The sequence below is a fragment of the Schistocerca americana genome, chromosome 4 (assembly GCF_021461395.2).
Source record: "Schistocerca americana isolate TAMUIC-IGC-003095 chromosome 4, iqSchAmer2.1, whole genome shotgun sequence".
Classification (NCBI taxonomy): domain Eukaryota; kingdom Metazoa; phylum Arthropoda; class Insecta; order Orthoptera; family Acrididae; genus Schistocerca; species Schistocerca americana.
Window position 1 is genome coordinate 647,302,874 of NC_060122.1, and position 23,564 is coordinate 647,326,437.

The 23,564-nt window shown below is 43.6% G+C and overlaps 1 protein-coding gene across 1 annotated transcript in view; it reads right to left on the reverse strand.

Annotated features, from left to right (window-relative positions):
- The window catches only part of LOC124613672 (hexosaminidase D-like), a 322,676-nt gene that overhangs the window by 135,946 nt on the left and 163,166 nt on the right, over window positions 1–23,564 (reverse strand). The window contains exons 4-5 of the mRNA XM_047142389.1: window positions 14,939–15,263; window positions 12,852–13,181 (exon numbers count right to left, since the gene is read on the reverse strand). Coding sequence (XP_046998345.1) covers window positions 12,852–13,181; window positions 14,939–15,263 — 655 coding nt within the window. The remainder of the gene's footprint in view (window positions 1–12,851; window positions 13,182–14,938; window positions 15,264–23,564) is intronic.

Genomic DNA, 23,564 nt, shown 5'->3' on the forward strand with positions numbered 1-23,564 from the left:
TGAAATTTTTACTAATGCAACTGGCTATTTTCCTTCTTTGTCACCTGCATCTTGCGATATTGTAGTTTACAACACGTCTCGCTTACGATGAAGCTTTTAGCTGCATACTGTCCTAGTGTTGTTGGCCCATAATGTCAATACACATCATTACATGGCTGTAGCTAATGATGACATTTTTCAGTGGATATTAAAATCGTTATTACGATCTGAACGATCTGAAGATGGATGTAAAAAGCAAATGCAACAAGTCATCAAGCTTTTATTGTATGATGAAAATTGAGATGTAGGCATTAAAAGTCTTTCAATTTTTTTTTATTCAATAAGTTGATTATCCTCCGTATATCAGTTGGCAATGCGAGTTTCTTCCAGTAAGACGGAAGGCGTGCGATTAGTCTAACTTTCTCTGCAGGGATCCTACGGAAATCATCTGCAGGGTCGTCCACAAATGTTGTTACAAACTTCGAGATGTTGCAGAGGATATATTCATGAACAAATCGACTATAGAAATCGATGTCCGAAAACTTCATAGAACAACGCTAGAGAGCGTAGAATTTCTAAGCGCCAGTGTCAGCCACTAGGCCGGGCCTTCGGCAGTAAACTTAACTTTTTACGCCGACGGACCGCAGCCGGAATATTTCTCAGTGTTGTTTATTATTCATTGACCGCAACTGATTGTTGTTGTGTGTTGGCAGAAGAGCCAACACCGTGTTACTAGGGAGGCCGAAATGCACGCGTTTTAGCTCACGCAGGCTGGCCTGAGGAGGGAAGAACTATACTGACGTGAGGTCTGGAACATGACAAGGAATTAGAATTCAGAAAGCTGACGTAATTAGTTTGATACTTAACTTTAATCCATTAATGATGAACGTCGCTCTTGACGGTACATGATTCACAATATTGTCTGTTCAGAATTCATTCTAATTACTCAATATGGCGCCTTGCTAGGTCGTAGCAAATGACGTAGCTGAAGGCTATGCTAAACTATCGTCTCTGCAAATGAGAGCGTATGTACTTCAACTACGCAACAAAAATCCATTCGTTCATTTTGTACCACCATGTATATTCCTTAGTATCATTAATACCGTAGACATCTGTGGCACGTTAAAACTGGGGGAGGAAACAAGTCATATTTGGATGAGGGGGAGGGGGGGGGGAGGAAGTGAGGGACAGTAACAAATTCTGGCTTATGCCAGAACCAAACCATGGATCTGTCCCTGAATGCTGCTTTTCTTCTAGCAACTGAGTTACGCAGCGTTAGTCTTGCCTGTAAGCAATCTTCAGAAGATTTACTTCAGTACTTCCCCTAAACTGAGAGTGGGCTATTTCAACTCGGTAAGCTTTCGTGTTTATGCATGATTTTAAACAAGCAGTGGTAGGCTCAGTCACAAACCAATATATAAAGAAGTTCGATAAAGTGCGATATACTTCACATGAGTTTGTTATTTCAGTCACAAACCCTAAGACTGCGTGTAATATTGTCGGCCTTCTTGCCATATTAAACTGGAGGAAGAACTCGAGTTTTCGACAATTACCTTCATCAACCTGGTCAGGTGCAACCCCTTACCACACCTTGGACCATCGTAACTGCTGCTACAATGGCCTTATACAACAAATCAAGAGACCTACGACACCTAGTCGTTCCTGTCACATACATTCATCACGCCAGTTCACAAAGAGAGATGGTATTGCTACGCACGGGGAGCGAAATAATTTTTCAGCTCGGGCTCTCGCAAAAATTGAGTAATTAATTTTACTCTTTGTTGGAGGGGGGGGGGGGCGGTAGTCGCCAAGAGATGGTGTGAGTGGATCAATGCTGTTTAATACTTTTCCTATCACGGTTGCTACACAGACAAAAAACCGGAGTCCATTTGCAGTAAAAAATTGCTTTTCTGTTTCCAGAGTGTAAAAATATTTTAGACAAATGTCATATGTACACGCAACAAACAAAACTATTCATGAACTAAATGGCTCTGAGCACTATGCGACTCAACTTCTGAGGTCATCAGTCGCCTAGAACTCAGAACTAATTAAACCTAACTAACCTAAGGACATCACACACATCCATGCCCGAGGCAGGATTCGAACCTGCGACCGTAGCGGTCATGCGGTTCCAGACTGAAGCGCCTTTAACCGCACGGCCACACCGGCCGGCTATTCATGAACTGTTTTCACTTAGATAAATATTGCGGGAGAAATAACAAGAAATGTATACAGCTCAAACGCATGAAATATAAATACTGATAGCCAATAGAGCTCTTTTTGTTGAAGATAGTTTCTTTGCCTCTGCCAAACTACTTTTGGTATCTTCCTAGCTTCGGCCACCCTGTATCATTTCGGTTCCTAGATAGAATTCTTTCACTTCCGTCTACTACCGTATGCTGACTACCCCACAAACCGTGTTCTGTATATGACTAAGATATCCGTAACAGGTTACTGTGCGCAAATATAAGGACTTTTCCTTTACGTTGTTAGAAACACAGGAATGATGAGACACGCTATTGTATTCATTTTGCCACTGACCTAATCTTGCTAAAACATGCCGTTATTTCTTGAAAGCAGAGATAACTTTTATATCGTTCATACCAATTTACATATCAGAATGTCATCCAGTTCAAATCGTTACCGCTCCTCTTGTTGGATAAACATTGAATATCTACTTCAAAACGCAATTCTCGACGTACGTCGCTTTCATATGATTCTTTATCTACATACATTCTTCGTAAGTCACCGTTCGGGTCATGGAGAAAGGCATCTTCTACCACTATTAGTAATTCCCTTTCCTGTTCCACTCGAAAATGGAGTGGGCGAATAAACAACTGTTTCCGTACCTCCGTATGAGCCTTTAATTTCTGTAATTTGTCTTCGTGGTTCTTAGGCGAAATGTACGTTGGAGGCAGTAAAATCTTTCTGCAGTTAGATGCAAATGCCAGTTTTCTGAACTTTCTCCATAGCGTTTCAGGAATAGAACGTCATCTTTCCTCCAGTGATTCACATTTCAGTTCACGCAGCATTACCGTAATACTAGCGTGCTGATAGAACCTATCGGTAAGAAATCGAGCAGCTCGCCTCTGAAGTGCCTCGATGTCTTCCTTTAATCTGGCCTGGTGGGAATCCCAAACACTTGAGCAGTACTCAAGAATTGGTCACACTAATGTCCTAAACGCGGTTTTCTTCATAGTAACGCTACACTTTCCTAAAATTCTCCCAATAAACCAGAGTCTACCACTCGCTCCCGACATGACTGTCCAGTAGTCCAACCAGTATAGGATCTGCGTTAACTTAGAATTTTCTACATTTAGAGCAAGTTGTCACTCATCACACCACATAAAAATTCCAAGTCATGGTGTATCTTCGTGCAATTACTCAACGACAACTTTTTACCGTAGACACTCACCGCTCGGAGACTGTGTGTTGTATTGTTATCATCATCATTTCACCATCATCGACACACATGTCGTCCAATGTGGCTTACGCGAAAAAATTTGCAACTCGGCGGCTGAACTTCCCCAGGTGGGGCCTGCCGGCCACTAATGCGATACGATAATTTCATTACGTCAGGACTCACACAGCAACATACCCACTTCATGATACCATGAAGGCTTTCACGGCCGATTACCTTAGATGAACTTTTTTTTCTGATGTTCCACCCAGAGCGGCGTTGGGTATCTGCAGAAGTGCCTGTCGTCCCGCTGAGTTTTGCCGATTGAGTCAGAGGAGCTTGGAGCACTTGTGAAGCAGTCCACCGCAGCTCCGGCCGAAATTTCAGGAAGGAAGAACTCTCACGGACCACGAGGAAATAACCGAGAATATTTACCAGCAACTACAATCCCTCCACTTAGAACAAAAACGCTCAACGCGTCATACGTCAGTCACGCAGTTTGTGACTGGCTGTTGATTTCTGTTTATTTCTTATACTCAGGTCACTTACTTATCTGATTTACCCATGAATCTTCTGCTCTACACTTGATGGTCAGTCACGCACAGACGCAATGGAAAGGTTTCGTCAAATTTCTCAAAAATTTCGGTTTGTCAGTAATGGAGACCCTCAGTATAGTGCCTTTTACAAATATCTTATAGAAGGTGTTACTTCTGTGATGAAGGTCTACTGTGGTTGTATTTGAAAGTACCTCATCAAATTAATCCGAAATTGTCATAATAATTTTTAGTAACACTACCATTTTTATTTCTCGTATGGAGCTCAGATTCCGAAATTTTATCAGAAATGTTACACATGGCCACGCTTACAGTTGTCCGCTGCTGTCGAGCAGTTGCTGACATTTGAGTGGGGGGGAGGGGGGGGTATGCGGGTGGTAGCGGATCCGACCAATCCAGAAGTGAAGCTCTTATCGATCAAAAAGACGACAAAATATTTATGGCTACATCGACTGCAGCTGGGAACCTTTTTACGTCATGGAGGCGGAGCTGCTCCTTTACCTCACGCCGTATTCGTGCGAGAATTTACAGTTACCACGCTGCTGACTGCTTTTCTGCATGCAAGGGATTCAGTAAACTCGCTATTAACACAAAGTCAGCAAATATGTTCCGTATTAACACAAGCTCTCGTAAAGTGAATTTTGTTTTTCGTTTATGAACAGTAATTATGCGTAACGTATCAGTCTTTTCCGTTGTATCTTTGTTGTAGACTCTTAAACATGTTCTAAGCTCAAACGTAATGAATTATCTAGAACAGCATCTACATCTACGTACACATTTCGTAAGCAACAACAAGCTGCGTAGCGGAGGGTGCCCTGTACCAATGCTAGTCACTTCCTTTCCTGTTCCACTTGCAAACAGTACGAGGAACAATCTACTATATGTCTCGTGTGAGCGACAATTTCTCGATCTTATTTTCGGGATACTTACGCGCAATGTATCTTGGTGGCTATAGAATCGCTCAGCAGTCAGCTTCAAACTCCGGTTCTCTAAATTTTTGCAATAAAATTCCTTGAAAAGCACGTCACTTTCATTCCAGGAATTCCCATTTGAGTTCCTGAAGCATCTCCTTAAAACTTGCGTGTTGTTCGAATCTACCGCTGACAAATCTAGAAATCTAGCAGCTCGAATCTGAATTGCTTTGATGTCTTCCATAATCCGACTTGGTGGGGATCCCAAACACTCGAGCAGTACTCAAGATTAGTTCACTTTAGAGTCCTATACATGGGCTCCTTCACAGATGAACCGCAGTTTCTTAAAATTCCCCCAATAAACCGAAGTCGACCATTCCCCTTCCCTACAGCAGTCCTTACATGCTCTTTCTATTTCATATCGCTCTGCAGCGTTGTGCCGAGATAATTAAATGACGTGACTGTCTCAAGCAGGACGCTACTAACGGTGTACCCGAAAATTACGAGTTTTCTTTTTCCAGCTCATTCGGATTATTTTGCGTTTTTCTTTATTTAAAGCTAGGTACCATTGATCACACCAACTAGAAATTTTGTCGAAGTCATTTGCAGTCTCCCATAATCTCTCAACTTCGACAACTTCCCGTTCACCACAGCATTATTGTTTCCCGTTATTGCCGCGCGGGATTAGCCGAGCAGTCTAGGCGCTGCAGTCTTGGACTGTGCGGCTAGTCCCGGCGGAGGTTCGAGTCCTCCCTCGGGCATGGGTGTGTGCGTTTGTCCATAGAATAATTTAGGTTACGTAGTGTGTAAGGTTAGGGACTGATGACCTTAGCAGTTAAGTCCCATAAGATTTCACACACGTTTGAACATTTTTGTTTCCCATTATTACACATTTTTGCCTCCAGGACAGTGATTACCTTGAATATTACATGTTTATTCATTTTTTCTTGCTTCCTTCTGCTTTTTCTCTTCCGAAAATATCTTCGTTCTTTGGCTGTGTTCCTGTTTCATTTGCTCTGTCCATATTTTGCCTATTTTCTTCGTTTCTTTTATTTAAATTTCGTGTTCATAATTTTGTTTCTGAATCTGTTTCTTTCATTTATCATTTCAGTACTGATCCCTGCTTGTTTTATGTCTTCTTCTATTTCTTGAAACCATCGATTATGTGTGTACTGAAGCACTTCTGAAGATGAGGCGTGAAGTCCTGCGAGCGATAATGGAATAAAAAGTTGTAAAACCATCCTTGTAGCCGGAGGGTACTTTATTTATCATTGTTATAGTCGTCCAGTACTTTCACTGGGACACCCATACGACAGGCGACCCAAGGAAAAACAACTGAGCAAGTAGTAAGACTAAGGTCAAGGAGAAAATCGTTAATAGCAGATATCACAGGGTGACAAAAGTAACGTCGAGCAATAGCTTGGAGACTTTTTCTTTCACTTGCTGCTCGGTTTAACACCGACAGCGTGATTTCTCGGCTTACACAGAGCATGGCACGTAGTTGGCGGGTGGTGATAAACGCTCATGGAAGGCATACATGTTACTGAAGCTCTCAAGACCCAATGAAAATCACCGAAGACGACGGGATGAATGACGGTTTCCACTTTGTTTTCGACACCTATCAGACATTTTCAGACCTTGTTAGGTAAATGAACGACGATGTTTTGTTGTGTACTTAAATTGTGAAAGACAAATGTATAATTTGGTAACATACCCAGTCCTCCATTATTGCTCAATGGAGTATGGCTTACGTCGAAAATCCCTTATGTTCCCGTAATTCTTTTGAGCAGAGTATCTTACTACTGCCTTGCAGTGACCTTTCAGTAACAATGACAGATCTCAATTCAACCTAATGTAGCTGTACGCAGTATACTCCTATGTTGTCAAAGTGTCTAGAGTTAACAGTTAATATTTGAGTGCCTTCTTCCTCTTTTTCCACCCCACGAATTCTGTAGTTTTCCTACATAAGGACTTTCTCTCTACATGGGCTAGTGCGTCGGTGTTGTTGTAACGTTATTTAATAAAAAGAAAGAGAAAGATTACGATTACGTTGAATGAGTGATCTGTGGAAAGAGTATTGAACTCGAATTGTCGTGTTCCGCCTTGTAAGTGCAAGTGGTGTGCTTACTCTGTGTTATTGTTAGCAAAACTTCACACGAATCGATTGGGCAATGCAACTCCCAATACCAATAAAGAAATACAGTCACTGCAAAATACATTCAGCCCTTAAGCACTGAATCCTAACCCCTGTTCAAAACTAATAACTTTGGTCCCTGTGCACATAACAAATAAATTAAATTGTCTTACCTCTAAAGCAGCAAAAGTGGAATGCGTATATTGTGGTCTGTTATAAAAAAAAGTATAAATATGATAACTACAGGCTCAGCAGTGTGCAATGCTGGCCATAATATTTGAAATGCACTTGAAATGTACATGAAAGTTACATTTAAGAAAATCCAACTTCTTTGAAAAATATATGACCTGGACTGGTGAATTACTAACACTCAGTTTTTTTTAGCAAAATTATATAGCAAATTAAGTTTCTCTTTTCAAAAACATCTGACAAATGAAGTTACATTACTCACAATTGATACACAAACAATGAGATTTAAACAGCAAGTGTTATCTAACTTCATTAATCCCACATTAATGCAAATCATCAAATTACACATAGCTCCGTTAACAAATCTTAAAAGCATTACAAAAATGAAATATCTAACTACCCTTTTTAGTACATTCTGGGGTTACCCAACCATTACAAATTATCAGCCAACTCATCTCTACTAACGCGCTAGCAAAAACAGAAATCATAATTATTGAATATCCTTATCTTACTTGCATGTAGACTTCTGCTTCCATGTTCAACAATATTGACATATCTACATTAATCTTCACACAGCACACGCCAAAGACTTCCTACTCCATCGTCTTTCCCTCACAGACAGCTATCTACAACTGTGCGCCAAGCGCTCTTTACCCCAACAATGCAGTACAGTATCTATGGCTCTGTGGTCGTGCACAGTCAGCAATCCGCATTACCAAGCTTATCACAGACATTCATCGTTTATAGCATACTAGTTTCACTTTAATTTATTAATATTCTTATCTTATTCTGGTGCCACATACAACTGTGCCCCAGTATACTCCTTTCATGGTTTGTAAGTTGCTTTGTAAATTGCGTCAGCTAATTTGTTTAGATGCTTCCATTGATCAACGTACCTAATAGCTCTGCATATCTGGAATTCCCTGGGTATGTTATATATATGTGATGTGCCTATGATGTTTCTGTAATTCTCGTTGAATAGGGTTGTGTATCCTGAGGTATCTAATTTCCCTACATGCGCCATTAGGTGCCTGGGTTAAACTCATTCTGTTTAAATACGTGAGAAAAGGTCAAAGTCCGGTTGAGAAGTGCACCACGCCGCGGTTAGGACTGAATTGTCTTAGTTTCAAGCGCTCCAAAATGTTGTGAAAAAATTTATAGAGTTTGTCTCCCTTATCGCTGATCTTGCCAGAGATTAAACTGGTGCTTGTTGTTAATGTATACATCGATTAACAGTCTGACCTAGTCTATTCCATCCATATTTCATCAGTATGTTGCAACCCGGTGTCTGACAGTAATACCAGTCGGGTATATTCCAAGGACCATTCACAGTGGCATTACTGATGTATTACTGAACACTCCTGGCAGTTTAAGCAGGACGCTCCTTGGCCCACTTCTAATTGCTGTCCTGTTTGTGACGAGCATTGGTCGGTTTGCCCATATACCGGCTGCAAAATAAAGTACTGCTTCGAATAGTGCCCAGTGGTACGTTAGAGTAATTGATAAAAGTAGTCTGTATTTGCCTTAGTTTAATTTTACAAGTTTATGCGGTATTTTTGCTACTCTGTGTGTAGTTCTTACTATGTGTTCATGAAAATTTAATCGTTGATCGACGTTCACTCTCACATAGTGTGTAACATTGCTCTTTTTACGTTTGTGTCCCCACTTTTGACAGAAGAATCCCTTCCCAGTCGACCCTTCAGTAATGTGTATGTTGTTTCGGTCACGACAAATCAGAGTTTGTTTGCGCTGTACCATCGAGAGATTGTGTTTAGTGTGCCACTGCTTTCTCTTCTAGCCGAGCTGTGTTGTTTGTAGATACTACCACTAGTACGTCATATGCAAACGCGAACAGTCCATCTCTACTATTATCCCCATCCAGTAGGTACAGGAGGCGTTCAACAGTTATGTCCTATAAGGTAAGTCTACAGCTCGACCCCTGAGGGCAACTCTTGGTAATTCTTTCAATTACTTTCAGATTGTCCACCAGCTAATCTACTACTCTACAGGGACCGAAATACCTCTAATTGTCGTGACTTCTGAAACACTGCACGTCAAACTGGTCACTATGTTTTTGGGTCTGAAGGACCTCTGTACACCAATTTTTAGATGATTAATGCATTACAGGTTTTTCTAACTATAGGTTCCCTGTCTAGCTTCAAGACGTCGATTATTAGTTCTGTGAAGTATGAGGTGATCCATAGTGCTATTCTTTTGATTACGTCTGTATGGAACCCGTTTGGACCCGGTGCTGTTTTGTTCTCTATATCCGTTACAGCTACCACAACTTCCTCATGCGCACACGGGCAAGTGACTGTAGCTGTGTTGTACGTAGTAAATAGATCTTCTCCGCGTCCGTTCGTTGTTGTATGTCTGAGTCAATGACATCATCGGAGAGGAAGTTATTCATCAGAAATTATACCGCCATTCGGCCAGAGCGCACCAATAAATAATGGGGTTAAAATTTTTTCGGCTATTATCTTGTATGGTTCCGACAAAATGATCTTTTCTGTATGTGTGTCCACCGTCTGGTTCCTGTGACGTTTTTTGCTGTCAAAAAGTGTCCGTTTGATGGTTCTTGGCCAGCCGATGTGTATCAAGTATCATGCGTTCAGGCTCTCTCGTATAATTTTAATTTCGTTCAAATGTCCCTTTTTAGTCTTGTGGGATCGTCTGTCCATGATGTTGTTTCCTGACACGTGGAATAATCGGGTCTACTGCCGGATGTTTGTGTCGCTCTGCACAATATTTCGGCCACGTGACTCGTTGCCTTCTTCAGGTGCTACTGTCTCAGGTAGCACCTGAAGAAGGCAACGAGTTACGTGGCCGAAATATTGTACCAGAGCGACACTAACATCCGGCAGTAGACCCATTTATTCCACATGTCAAGATGTCGCCGGGAAAGCCTGAAGAGTTAAATGTTTTTTTTCTGATTTACGTTTGTTTTCGTGCGTGCTGTATACTTTGCTCAGATTATATCATAATCTGTACTTCCCCTAATAATATTCAGGTCGCAGTTTTGTACAATTTATTGAGGCCTGTTTCAATCTGCTCTGTGAAAGAGGTAGTGATTTGGTTTTGATTCGTGTACCACCTTGCTGCCTTGTTTCAGATCGGAGGTTATTATGTTGTGGTCACTTGTTGTCACGTTGACATCAACTGTCCAAGTGATGAAGTGTGTGAGCTGTTTGTTGTTTGCCAGTGTAGTGTCAATGTTGTTTTGGGTACGGTCGTCTCTTCTTGAATGTGTTGATGCTCGTCCCTGTCTGATATGTGAAGCTGTGTTTCGAGAATCGTGTCGTTTATTATGCGTCCTCTTGTCATATGTCCTGTCAGAATTTCAACCTCGAATTAACATCCACACATGGGCTAGAGACTGAGTCACTACCAGTTAAAATGCTGTTGTGGGAGATATGTTTCATTAAAGGTACCATAAAAAAAAGCGGCGCACCGAAATAGTTATGCGAACTGTTCACATATTGATTATTGATACTTATTTAGGTCTCAAAGAAAAACTGTAAATTTTGGCGGCCGATGAACGAATGTGTGACGCTACAGCGCAATTTCACTGCGCACCTGCCAAGGGTAGTAAACAGGGGATACGTCGATACCACTGCATAAAGTTTTCCCAAATTTAATTCTATGTACTCAGTTGGACAGCAACTATGCATCGCAGACGGGTGCGTGAACAATATACACAGATGTCAACATTTGAGAGAGGACTTGTAGTTGGGCTCAAAGAAGTCACTTGGAGTAATCGGCAAATCGTTCAACATTTCAATAGGAGCGATGCCACTATCCGACGATGCTGGCACGAGTTGGAGAACTGTGGCCGAATGCAAAGTAGGAAGCGGTAGACATAGAGAGATGGCAGAAATGAGGACCGTTCAATGGTCAAGGAGACATTCAGAGCTCCGGATTCGCCACAATCATCGATCCGACGTGCAACTGGTGTTTCAGTGACCACAAGGACCATTAATAGGTGGCTCAAAGAAAGTGAGCTGAGCTCGCAGCGACCCTTGCGCGCACTGATATCGACATCTGTACACCAACAAGCCCATTTGCAGTGGTATCGGGCACATTCGGCCTGGAGTTTCATTGACTGGAGTATAACTGTCTTAAGTGGTGAGTCCTGCTTGGAACTGAACGCCGATAACGGGCGAAGATATGTCTAGAGATGAAAATGGCAGCGGTGGAGTACCAACTGGGCTCTCGCAAGTCGTACGGCCAGACAATTAGGAGTAATGGCCTGGGTTGCAACTTCATTTCATAGCATGACAATCAAAGTGGTTGTCATCTGCGGCACCCCGTTTTGTTGTACTTGATGGTCCGCCATCCAAGGCTTACATTTAGCAATATAACGCCCGCCCGCGGTGAGAGTTTTTACTGCTTGTCTTCGTGCTTGCCAAACCCTACCTTGGTCAGCAAGGTCTCCTGATCTACCCCAATCGAGAACTTTTTGTTCATTATGTGAAGGGCGTTTCTGAAGAAGAGAAATTTGTTAACAACCAGTATTGATGGAAGTGTCAGGAAGTCATTTCTGAAAGTATTCGTATGGAGTGTAGCCATGTATGAAAGTGAAACATGGACGATAAATAGTTTGGACAAGAAGAGAATAGAAGCTTTCGAAATGTGGTGCTACAGAAGAATGCTGAAGATTAGATGGGTACATCACATAACTAATGAGGAAGTATTGAATAGGATTGGGGAGAAGAGAAGTTTGTGGCACAACTTGACCAGAAGAAGGGATCGGTTGGTAGGACATGTTCTGAGGCATCAAGGGATCACCAATTTAGTATTGGAGGGCAGCGTGGAGGGTAAAAATCGTAGAGGGAGACCAAGAGGTGAATACACTAAGCAGATTCAGAAGGATGTATGTTGCAGTAGGTACTGGGAGATGAAGAAGCTTGCACAGGATAGAGTAGCATGGAGAGCTGCATCAAACCAGTCTCAGGACTGAAGACCACAACAACAACAATGTGAAGGGCGCTCCATCCACGTGGCAATTTTGACGATCTACCGCGCCAACTGGGCAAAATTTGCCCCAGAATGACATCCAACAACGTAATTAACGCCAAGCTCAAATGGCTCTGAGAACTATGGGACCTAACATCTGAGGTCATCGGTCCCCTAGACTTAGAACTACTTAAACCTAACTAACCTAAGGACATCATACAAATCCATGCCAGAGGCAGGATTCGAACCTGCGTACGCAGCAGCAGCGCTGTTCTGGACTGAAGCGCCTAGAACGGCTCGGCCACAACGGCCGGCAACGCCAAGTCGAATAACTGCATGCATAAGGGCCAGAGATAGACCAATGTGCTATAGACTTTCTCAGTCTGTGAAGCTCTTTCTCTTGAATAAATCATCAAATTTTTCTAAAATTGCAGTCCTTTGATTGCCTGCACATCTACATCGTATCTACCGATTTCCGTTCCATTTGGATAGTTCCATAGTACTGCCCCTTTTTCTCTTAATGCGTAGGCGTCTGGTACTGACGTTGAGTTCACACGTAAAAACACGACCCTTTCCCGACCTGCGAAGGAACAAGGGTAAAGTTCTTTCGTGGAGTAAGAACTACAGATGCACGACGGTAGCTACGGTGGATTCCTTAGTGGTGAATAGGACGCTAGTAAAATTCAATATGGCGACGGAGAGTGCTCCAACAGGAGGTGCGTACTGACCTGGTCGATGAGCTTCTCGACGAAGTCGAGCGAGGCGTTGAGCGAGGGGCAGAGCGCCTGTGCGGACTCTGGCACCTCGCGCAGGCCCTCGAACTCGCGGTGCTTGAGCGCGAACTCGACGTGACCGAAGGTCTGCACCAGCGGAATCACCTCCAGCTGCGAGGCCTCGGCGGCGCGCAGCAGCGCCTGCACCTCCTGCGGCGAGTAGCAGTTGGCCGCGGCCAGCGGCCGGAGCGCGCCCTCCCACGGGAACATGTCCTCCCACTCCAGCAGCACGCCAGTGGCGCCCAGCTGGCGCGCCAGCGGCAGCACCAGCTTCAGGAACGACACCTGCACACACGCACGGGGAAAGCCTGTGGTAACAAGTGCAGCGCAAGAGCAGCACAAGACCTTGGCAACGTTAGCTAAAATAAAAAGAAATGTGTACTGACGGAAAAACATCGCAACAGCAAGGAGTTGTGCGACGTAAACGGAAGCTAGTAGCCATGTTTCTAAATCTGAAAGATAATGTCTATTCAGATTTCCTGCCAGTCACATAAAAACAGCGCTAGTAGCGCCATTATAAGGATGCAAATAAGGTGCGCTTTAAATACACGCTATAACGGTCGTGAGCATTGGTTACCTTTGAGATTGGACGTAATGAGGTGATATCAGTCGGGACTGCCTTTAACGAGACAAACACGCCATTGTCAATGAGGTCGTATAGTAAGGCTACAAGAAGCTGGATGTTCCTTCTGCTGTAGAACGACTTGGCAGGAATGTAGCCACCGTACATCATTGCTGGCAGATGTGATTACGTAGGCTTTCCCGGCGTAATAAATCTTGAAAGTCTCTTCGGGTTTGCTGCCACATCCTAAAATCAACTTGATTCGATATTTCGGCGATCCAACTGTTCGCCATCTTGAGGAAAATGCTGCTTCTGCTGATGAGTCCCGCTCAGAACTGACACCAGGCTGCAAACCGACGTCCTCTATACGCCACCGTTCAGTACACGGCGCATGCGCCGCCCATCACGGTTGCTGCCCTACAAGGAGGTGACGCCGTCCTTAGTGGAACACTGCTGGCAACGACATATCACACTCACGGCCGCACCGAAGAACGTTCAATTTTGATGCGAGATAATACAGGATTTCACGTCTTGCTAAGAGGAAACCCATTGTCTCTGTTGATTAAATTATCCGACAACCTAATTTCAATCGCCTCTTTATAGACACTGTTCCAAAAACCTGAAATGTTGGCAACTACCACAGTTTCATCAAATTTCATACTGTGTCCCTCATTTAAGTAGTGTTCTGCTACTGCCGATTTTTCCGGCAGTTGTACCCTCGTATGACGGCGATTTTCCACACATCTGTCATGCACTGTGCGAATCGAACGGCCAGTGTAAGCTTTCCCACATTGACACGGAATTTTGTACACAACGGGTTTCCTAAGCCCCAAATCATCTTTCACAGAGCCGAGCAGTGCTCTAATCTTAGAAGGTGGACGGAACACACTCTTAATGTTAAAATTCCTTAAAATTCGTCCAATCTTAAACGATAAGCCTCCAGCATAAGGAAGAAAGGCCACCGATCTATCTTCCTCTTCATGCACCTTTGGAGATGGTGCAAACTCCATAGCTCGACGAATCTGCTTCACGGAGTATCCATTTTCCTTAAAAATAGCCATCAAGGAAAATGGATACCTAACTCAGCCAGCAAGGTCGCCAGATCTCGCCCCAGTTGAGAATGTTGGTAGGGTTATGGGGTGGATCCTCCAACCAGCTCGGGATTTTGACGATTTCACACGCCAGTTTGGCAGAATTTGGCACTATATCCCTCAGAAGGACATCTTAAACTATATCAACAATGCCAAACCGCATAACTGCTTGAATAAGGGTCAGAGGTGGGTCAGCGCGTTATCGACTCGCTCAATTTGTGAAGCTCTTTCTTTTGAATGAATCATCCATGTTTCATGAAATTGGAATCATTTATGTGTCTGTAAAAATTTATCTATTTTCGTCCCATTCGGATAATTCCTTTGTGGTGTATCCTTTTTTTGTCTTAGAGTGTATTTTTCGAGAAAGTAGGTGACGGTGCACGGCTTACCTTGGGCGGGGCGCCCTTGAAGTCGAGGTGCAGCAGGCGATGCGGCGGCACGTAGGGGTGCTGGGGGTCGATGTTGACGATGGGCACGCCCAGCTGGTACAGCTGCTGCTGCTGGTCGGCGCTCGACAGCGGCGCCGCCTGCCCCGCCCCCGAGAACACGGGCGACGCCGTCGACGCCACGGCCGCCGAGCGCCCCGCCAGCGAGCCAATGCCGACGCCGACGCCGGCGTCAGCGCCGCCCGCCGCCACCTGCGCCGCAGACTCCGACGCCAGGCGTCGCGCTGCGATCTCATCGCGAGACGGCTGCTCACGCACCAGCGCCGGGCTGTCCACACAGCAGAGAGTCCGTGTTTCACTACAAGCGTTGAAAGCACCGTATGAAAATAAAGCCTGGCGGCCAAAAGTGATGCGCGCGCAACAGTGTATAGGGCGTTGAGTATCGCCTTGCTGATAGGGCTTGCCTACGGGAGTGCGCTCCGGTTAACAGGGCTTTTGTTTGCGGGACGCAGCGAGTAAAAATTTCATAGAGTGGCTAACACACGAGTTGCAACGCTCCTTACGACACACGAGGTTGACTCGGCCACCATTTCCACGGTGGTCAAAACATTAATAGGAGCTCACCGAGTTCAAATCAGGCTCCTCAGTTCCTGGTTTTTTAATTCTGGAAATACCGATGTATCCTGATCACTTTTATTTTTATATGCAGTGAAATTACGAGGGTAAAATACAAACCTTAAATTTGCAATAACAAATCGAAATTTCGCGCCGTTATCCTGTAACTTGGTAAGCGTGCTACAAACAGCATGCAGAATGGCCTGTAGGTGGCAGCATAGTGCAGATGCACAAGATGGCAGCATAGTGCAGATGCACACATACCCTCGTAGCATCAGTATAAAGATGACCGCCCCAATTACGACTTGCACCAGGGAAGAACAGCGTTCTGTTACTCGGTTTTTCCGTAGTGAATGTGTGAAACTTATTGAAATTCATCGACGAATGAAAGTTCAGTACAGTGATGCATGTTCGTCACAGCAGCAAGTCTACGAATGGAGTAGGAAGTTCGCAAATGGTTTGACTTTACTGGAAGATGCTCCTCGTCCAGGTCAGGCACAACGAGTTGTGACTCCACAGAATATTGCAGCAGTTGAAGCCATAGTGAAGGAAAACGACCGAGTGACACTGAATGACATTGGAGCATGTTTACAGACTAGTCATGGGTCAGCACACCACATTGTGCATGATGTGCTCCAGTTTCACAAAGTGTCTCCAAGATGGGTGCCACGGCAGCTGACTCCTGAAATGAGAGAACGATGTGTTGATGCTTGTGAAGAACTTCTTCGGCGCTTTGAACGAGAAGGTGATGGCTTCCTTGCGAGAATCGTTATTGGGGACGAAACCTGGGTTCACTTCCACCAACCGGAAACGAAGAGAGCGAGCAAGGAACGGCGCCATTCCTTATCACCAAAACCAAAGAAGTTTCGAACAGAACCATCAGCAGGAAACGTTACGCTGCCTCTCTTTTGGGACACAAAAGGCGTCGTTTAGGAGCATAACATGCCTAGAGAGTGCATCATACACAGATCTCCTAAAAAATCATCTGCGGCCTGCAATCAAATCAAAGCGACGTGGATTGCTCTCAGCAGGTGTCTTTTTGCAACATGACAATGCAAGGTCCCACACTGCCCGTACAACAGTTGCAACAATCACAGACCTGCATTTTGAGTGTCTTCCTCATCCACCATAACCACCAGACCTTGCCTCAAGTGATTTCCATATGTTTGGACCATTCAAAGACGCAATGGGAGGAAAGAAGTTCCGTTTTGAAGAAGAGGTACGCCACGCAGTGCATGAGTGGTTGCGCGGACTGCCAAAAGAATTTTTTTTCTACTGGAATTTATGCACTTTGTAAGCGCTGGAGGACTTGCATTGAGCGTGGGGGAGATTATGTTGAAAAGTGATACAGCTTTGTACCACTTCGGCACAATAAATAATCATTTAAAAAATATTTAAGGTTTTCATTTGACTTACCCTCCTATTACCATAATCATATGATGGAATTGCATTCTATTGGTGTTCAGTACAACTATTGATGGTAAACACACTTACGGTCCTTCAGCTCCAAAAGAAACTGAAAGCACAATATGACATAGTACAAGCAGATAATGTGCTACTGAAGAAGCATATAAAAAAAACTTAGCGTGCGACACAAAGCAGCAATAACGCAGTTAGAAACCTAAGTTGCTGATTTGATAAAAAGTACTATATATTTCAGTTCCTGATACGCTAATAGTGAAAATGTGACGGTTCTGTCAAAGGTGGTTTTGGAGCGGCAACCTAGTGGCACAGTATCACAATATTCTCAGGAAATAAGGAAACTGGTTCTGATCCTATATTTTTATTTTGATAAGGCATACAGCCACTTAGGAAAGTTCGTGAAATTATCTCACCCAAGAGCACTTCACTGCAATTACTGAGAAGTTACTTATTTATAAACAGTGATCACATTTTATAGCAAGTGAATTTGGGAAAAAGCGGACTGTGTAATGCAGATCTGAACATAAATCATTATTTTATCTGCAGAATATATCACTTATGTAAATCTATATCGTTTGAGCAGAAAGGTGACGTTGCGAGACAACTGTATACCAAGCTTATTTTATTTAAAGATCAATAGAAAAAATACAAAAATAGAATGTCAATTAAAACACTTTGAAAATGAAATTCCGATGAAAACATTGTAGAAATGAAGTGTCAATAAAACAGTTTACTGCCATTTCATTGTTACAATGATCTACTGCCTTGTAAGTCACCATTATTATTACTGAACTACTTGTGTTAATTAACTTTTAACAGAGATTTTTGAAAACAGTCTCGTCCATACTGGACAAATTTTTAAATTCGTGACTGTATGCTTAAAATACAAACAAAAATACTTATTTTCTGCGGCAGTCACCGTATCTATGAACTAATCTCGTCTTCAGATGGTACCTGCTAAAACTGCATTGATTTACATTCAGTCCGCGAGCGATAGGAAATTATCATGTGGAGACGAACATGCTTCGAGTCGTCTTGTAGTTTCATTAGCACGGAAAAGTTTATTTATATTTCGATCAAAACTTTACTTGTTGAAGCCAGTGTACACAGAAATTGCCGATTTTTACTGCTCTGAGAAAAAAATGATGCTTATTTGAGCTACTCGTGTTTGAAGGTAGTTGAAGGTAATTTCAAGGAGGCGTGGGAAAGCAGACCACGTCCTCGACGACAGAAAAAATGGCGGACGGGAACTGAATTTGCATCAGGTATGTGGGATCTATAGCCACTCTTTGAAATTTAAAGTCACTGGCGCGATACGACTTGGTGTGGATCGTCGGTTGCTCCCGTGGGAGGACGCTGTTTTGACATACAAAACGCGATGTCAACAGTCCGTAGCAGTTTGATCTCTTGGACCTTGGATTACTGCAGTCTCGATACCTTATGTGGTCGGTATATTTATAAAACGGTCGAATAGTTATGCAATGGTGATGTCTTCTAACATCACTGTGACGTCATGCAGACAATGTTAGTGCTATTATCCTATGTTGGCAAAGCTGATCCGACTTTACCATCATTGTACTGCTTCTGGTCTGTAAATGTGGCAAGACGTTAATCTGTGTATCCAGTCATACCATAACTTACGTTTTAAAGCTGTGAGCTAAGGAGGTTTGTTAAGCAACTAAGTAACGATTTTATTGATTACACTGGATACAATTTCAACTTGCCGTAATAGTTGTTAAGCCGAAGTTCCGTTCCCAGTCAATTGCCAAATCAATACTGGATTATTGTATTTTTATTAATTACAGGTATACTCATCACTAGTATGGTTAAATACGTTTCATTTAAATTGTTATGGATATCCCCAGCAGGGGCACCTTATATTAATTGGTGTTTAAATGATTTGTCGGAGAACTAGCATGGTCGTATGAATCTTCAGCACTTAATCAAGAACTTCCATGAATGACAAATCGGCAATTATTGTTGTTATAGATTTGAGCTTTCTTACTATTGGGGTTCTCGCTTTTACTTAAATGCATGAAATTTTTGTGAAATGAAAATGTTCAAGAACAATGTTCACTTACTGCTCATCTCAACTCTACCACTTCCCTGCCCCATCATAAACTTAAACATGAATGCCAACCAATCAAGGACGTTAAGCCATGACATCCTCAATTCCTTCTACACGATCGACATGTTAACCTCTCCACTGACACCTACTTTAGGATCCTGTGGTGTCCACAGTTAACTATGTGAATGAGACATTTGTTATATGTCCTGTCTCGGGCATGGATGTGTGTGATGTCCTTAGGTTAGTTAGGTTTAAGTAGTTCTAAGTTCTAGGGGACTGATGACCTCAGATGATAAGTCCCGTAGTGCTCAGAGCCATTTGAACCATTTTTGAATGAAATCCATCCCAAAGTTAACCCTACTGCACAGGTAGAGAATGAAGTCGGTCTCCTGTTCCTAGATGTGCTTTGTATAGAAGATGTGACAACACAGTGTATAGAAAACCTGCACAGAAACAGGTATTTACAACCCATTCTGCACCACCATCGAACGCAGAAGCAAGCAATGCTCAACATTCTTTGACGTGCCTTCAGCATTAGTGATTATAACAGCTTGGAATATGAGTTGGACTTCTTTACGAAAAAAATCAAGGCCAACTTCTACGATCGTTTGTTCACAGACAGGGTTTTAGAATAAAATTTGATTAATTATGATTATGAAGAGGACGAGGAATCGTTTTCTCACTCTGTTAGTGTAACGTTCGCATAGAAAAATTCTACGGGAAAATGGTACACACACCACATTTTTCAGTCAGAAATAATGAAACTTTTCCCTACGTAAAACGTACGCACCTGATTATCTCCGAACAGCGGTGGTCTATGAAATGACGTATGGCTGTGGCAGACTTTATATTGGTGACAGTATAAGAACGTATTAAAGAACACTAACACCACACAGGATTAAAACAAAGTATGAAATCTGTGTGCCAAACATCAAGAGGACTGCCTCTAAGACACTGATTTCGACAACCTACGTCTGCTGATTAAGGAAGCCAACATTTATAGAGGAAAGGTCCAAGAGACGATACGGATATCGAAGAACGAATGTAACTCAGGGAAGATGGATACAGTCTTCCACCTTCGTGGCTTCCCGCCATCAAGGAAGTAAGTACGCAATCACACCAGGGGACACACGAATGGGGACAACAAGAAAGCAGTCCTGCGGGATGACAATAATACTTTGATAAATATGCCCCCCTCGTGTTCTGCTGTTTCACTTTCTGTCCAATGACAATCAGTTACCAATAGTAGCCGGAAGAATTATACCCAGCAACTCCATTTCCTAAGCATAAACGCGGGAGAACTCCATTTTATGACTGAATGTGACACTGGAATTTGACAGTGTTAACTAACCGTGAACAGCAGAAGATCCTGAATAAGATCCCAGCAGAGAGGTCGAAACGTGCATCGTGTGTAACATTTTAACTTCATTCGTGACTTATATAACTACAAAGGTTGTTCCAAAAGGAAAGAACGTATGAATCTGATGAGCTGTGCAATTCTCCCTTCACCCTCGCCGCCGTGTCACGGAACTTCCTAACCGTCGACACCAAAATGGCGCTAACTGCGAGCAAAAACGGCCGTCTACTGATTATTTGTGCGATTTTAAAACGAGTGATCAAATTAACGACCCTGCCAAGAGGGAATTGCGTAGTATAATATGGATTCTTAATGGAATAGAAGTCCGCTCTACACAAATTTACAAACAGATGACCGAAGTTTATGGAAATGTAACAAATGACGCTCCAGTCATTATGTTTAACGGCGGCGTAGCAGATATTCGTGTAATTAAATGCTCTGGCCGACCTTCAGTTGTCACTGACAAACTCAAGAACTGAGGAAAATATTCATAGGATAGAACTTTCATTACTGACGGTCTGATTCTATGCTTTCTTGAAATTTCACTGGAAGTTACCTAGTAAATTGCTGGTGATGTTTCGGGCTACAGAAAAGTAAGTTCCAGGTGGTTTCCTCGACTTTTTACTGATGAACACAAAAAACAACAAACGGGGCAGTACTGACTTTTCTTACTACGTACAACATCGATGGCGATGAGTTGTTGAACCACATTATTACTGGTGACGAGACCTGGGTTTCGCATGGAAGTCCCGAAACAAACCGCCAATCAATGGCATGGTATCTTTCACACCTCCTCCCCCCCCCCCCCTCCCCAAAAAAAAAAGAAAAGCAAAACAAATTCTGAGCATCAGACGGATAGGGCCACATTGTTTTACGATCGGAAGGGCGTACCGGCTCTAGCGGAGTGACCATAAACGCAGCGATGCGCTGTCAGACCGTTCATCCAGCTACGCCAAGCCGTTAAAAACAAACGGCTTGCATTGTTGGCCAGCGGCATTGTGCTTCTTCACGATGACGCTCACCCGCATTCTGCTGCGTTCACGAAGGAACTGCCTCGCCACTAGAAATGGAAAGTTCTTGAATGTCAGCTACATATCCCGGCCTTGGTCACGGATGATTACCATTTTTTTACAAAATCTAAGGACTTTTTGGAAATAATGCATGGAACTTCGCGACAACTGAGAGCGAAAGCAGAAGAGGTAGGAAACCTCATGGAGGGCAGGAACAAATTTCTGAATCTGAACGGCGACTACGTAGAAAAATAGCTATCAAAATACGTAGTAAAATAAGTTTTCTTTCGGTTTCTTGAACAAAAATGACTGGAAAAACAAATGCTCACTATAACAAAGGCTTTCGTAAGTACACTATGTGATCAAAAGTATCCGGACACCCCCAAAGACATATGTTTTTCATATTACGAGCTTTGTGCTGCCAAGTAGTCCATACAGGCGACCTCAGTAGTCATTAGACATCGTGAGAGAGCAGAATGGGGCGCTCCGCGGAACTCACGGACTTCGAATGTGGTCAGGTGAGTGGGTTTCACTTGTGTCATTTCTCTGTACGTGAGATTTCCACACTCCTAAACACCCCTAGCTCCACTGTTTCCGATGTGATGGTGAAATGTAAACATGAAGGGACACGTACAGCACAAAAGCGTACAGGCCGACCTCGTCTGTTGACTGACGGAGACCGCCGACAGTTGAAGAGGGTCGTAATGTGTAATAGGCAGACTTCTATCCAGACCAATTACGCAGGAATTCCAAACTCCATCAGGATCCACTGCAAATGCCATGGCAGTTAGGCAGGAGGGGAGAAAACGCATTTCATGGTCGAGAGGCTGCTCGTAAGTCACACGTTACGCCGGTAAATGCCACACGACGCCTTGTTTGATGTAAGGAGTGTAAACATTGGACGATTGAACACACGAAAAACGTTGTATGGAGTGACGAATCACGGTACACAATGTGGAAATCCGATGGCAGGGCGTGGGTTTGGCGAAGGCCCGTTGAACGTCATCTGCCCGCGTGTGTAGTGCCAACAGTACAATTCGGAGGCGGTGGTGTTATGGTGTGGTCGTGTTTTTCATGGAGGGGGTTTGCACCCCTTGTTGTTTTGCGTGGCACTATCACAGCCAGGCATACATTCATGTTTTAAGCACCTTCTTGCTTCCCACTGTTTAAGAGCAATTCGGAGATGGCGATGGCATCTTTCAGCACGATCGAGCATCTGTTCATAATGCACGGTCTGCGGCGCAGTGGTTACACGACAATAACATCCCCGCAATGGACTGGCCAGAACAGAGTCCTGACCTGAATCCTATAGAACACCTTTGGGATGTTATGGATCGCCGACTTCGTGCTAGGCCTCACCGACCGACATCGACTTCTCTCCTCAGTACAGCACTCCGTGAAGAATGGGCTGCCATTCCCGAAGGAACCTTCCAGCACCAGACTGAGCGTATTCCTGCGAGAGTGGAAGGTGTTATCAAAGCTAATGGTGGGTCAACACCAAATTGAATTCCAGCACTACGGATGGAGGGCACCACGAACTTTCAAGTCATTTTCAGCCAGGTGTCCGGATGCTTTTTATCACATAGTATAAGTATAAACCACTTAAAAGACGATCGCATTAAAATTACTCGCCGAGTTCAGCCACAGTAAATGTAAGCTCTTTGAATAACATAGCAGACATAGTTCATTCTAGTCATCCCACCTCAAACACGTAAGGTTTCGTATTCTCAATGACTGTGATCGTCGTCCATCTCAATTACAGGCACACTGCCCGAGACTGTAATATCGACCCTGTCGTCTGAGGCCTGCATTTAGGAAGACAGTCCTGAAACCCTCCTCCAAAATCTACTTCCTCAAGCTTTCCGTCCCCTGCACTTACAATAACTCGGCACTTATTGGGACAAAGATGGACGCACACATGTACTGCATTCCTTGTCTCCTTACAACTGCTTCCAGAGTTGGCAGACGTCAGTACACCAGATGCTACGGGGTGTAACAAAGGCCCAGCTCACACTTTCTTTAGCTGTATACCCCCTGGAGTGCAGTGTTCACTGAAACGTAATAGGACGCAGCCCACATTCACTGTGTGACATGTTGAACCAGGAATCGAGCGCATACCGAGCGAAGGGCATGAGCGTCCATCTGGCACGTTCCCAG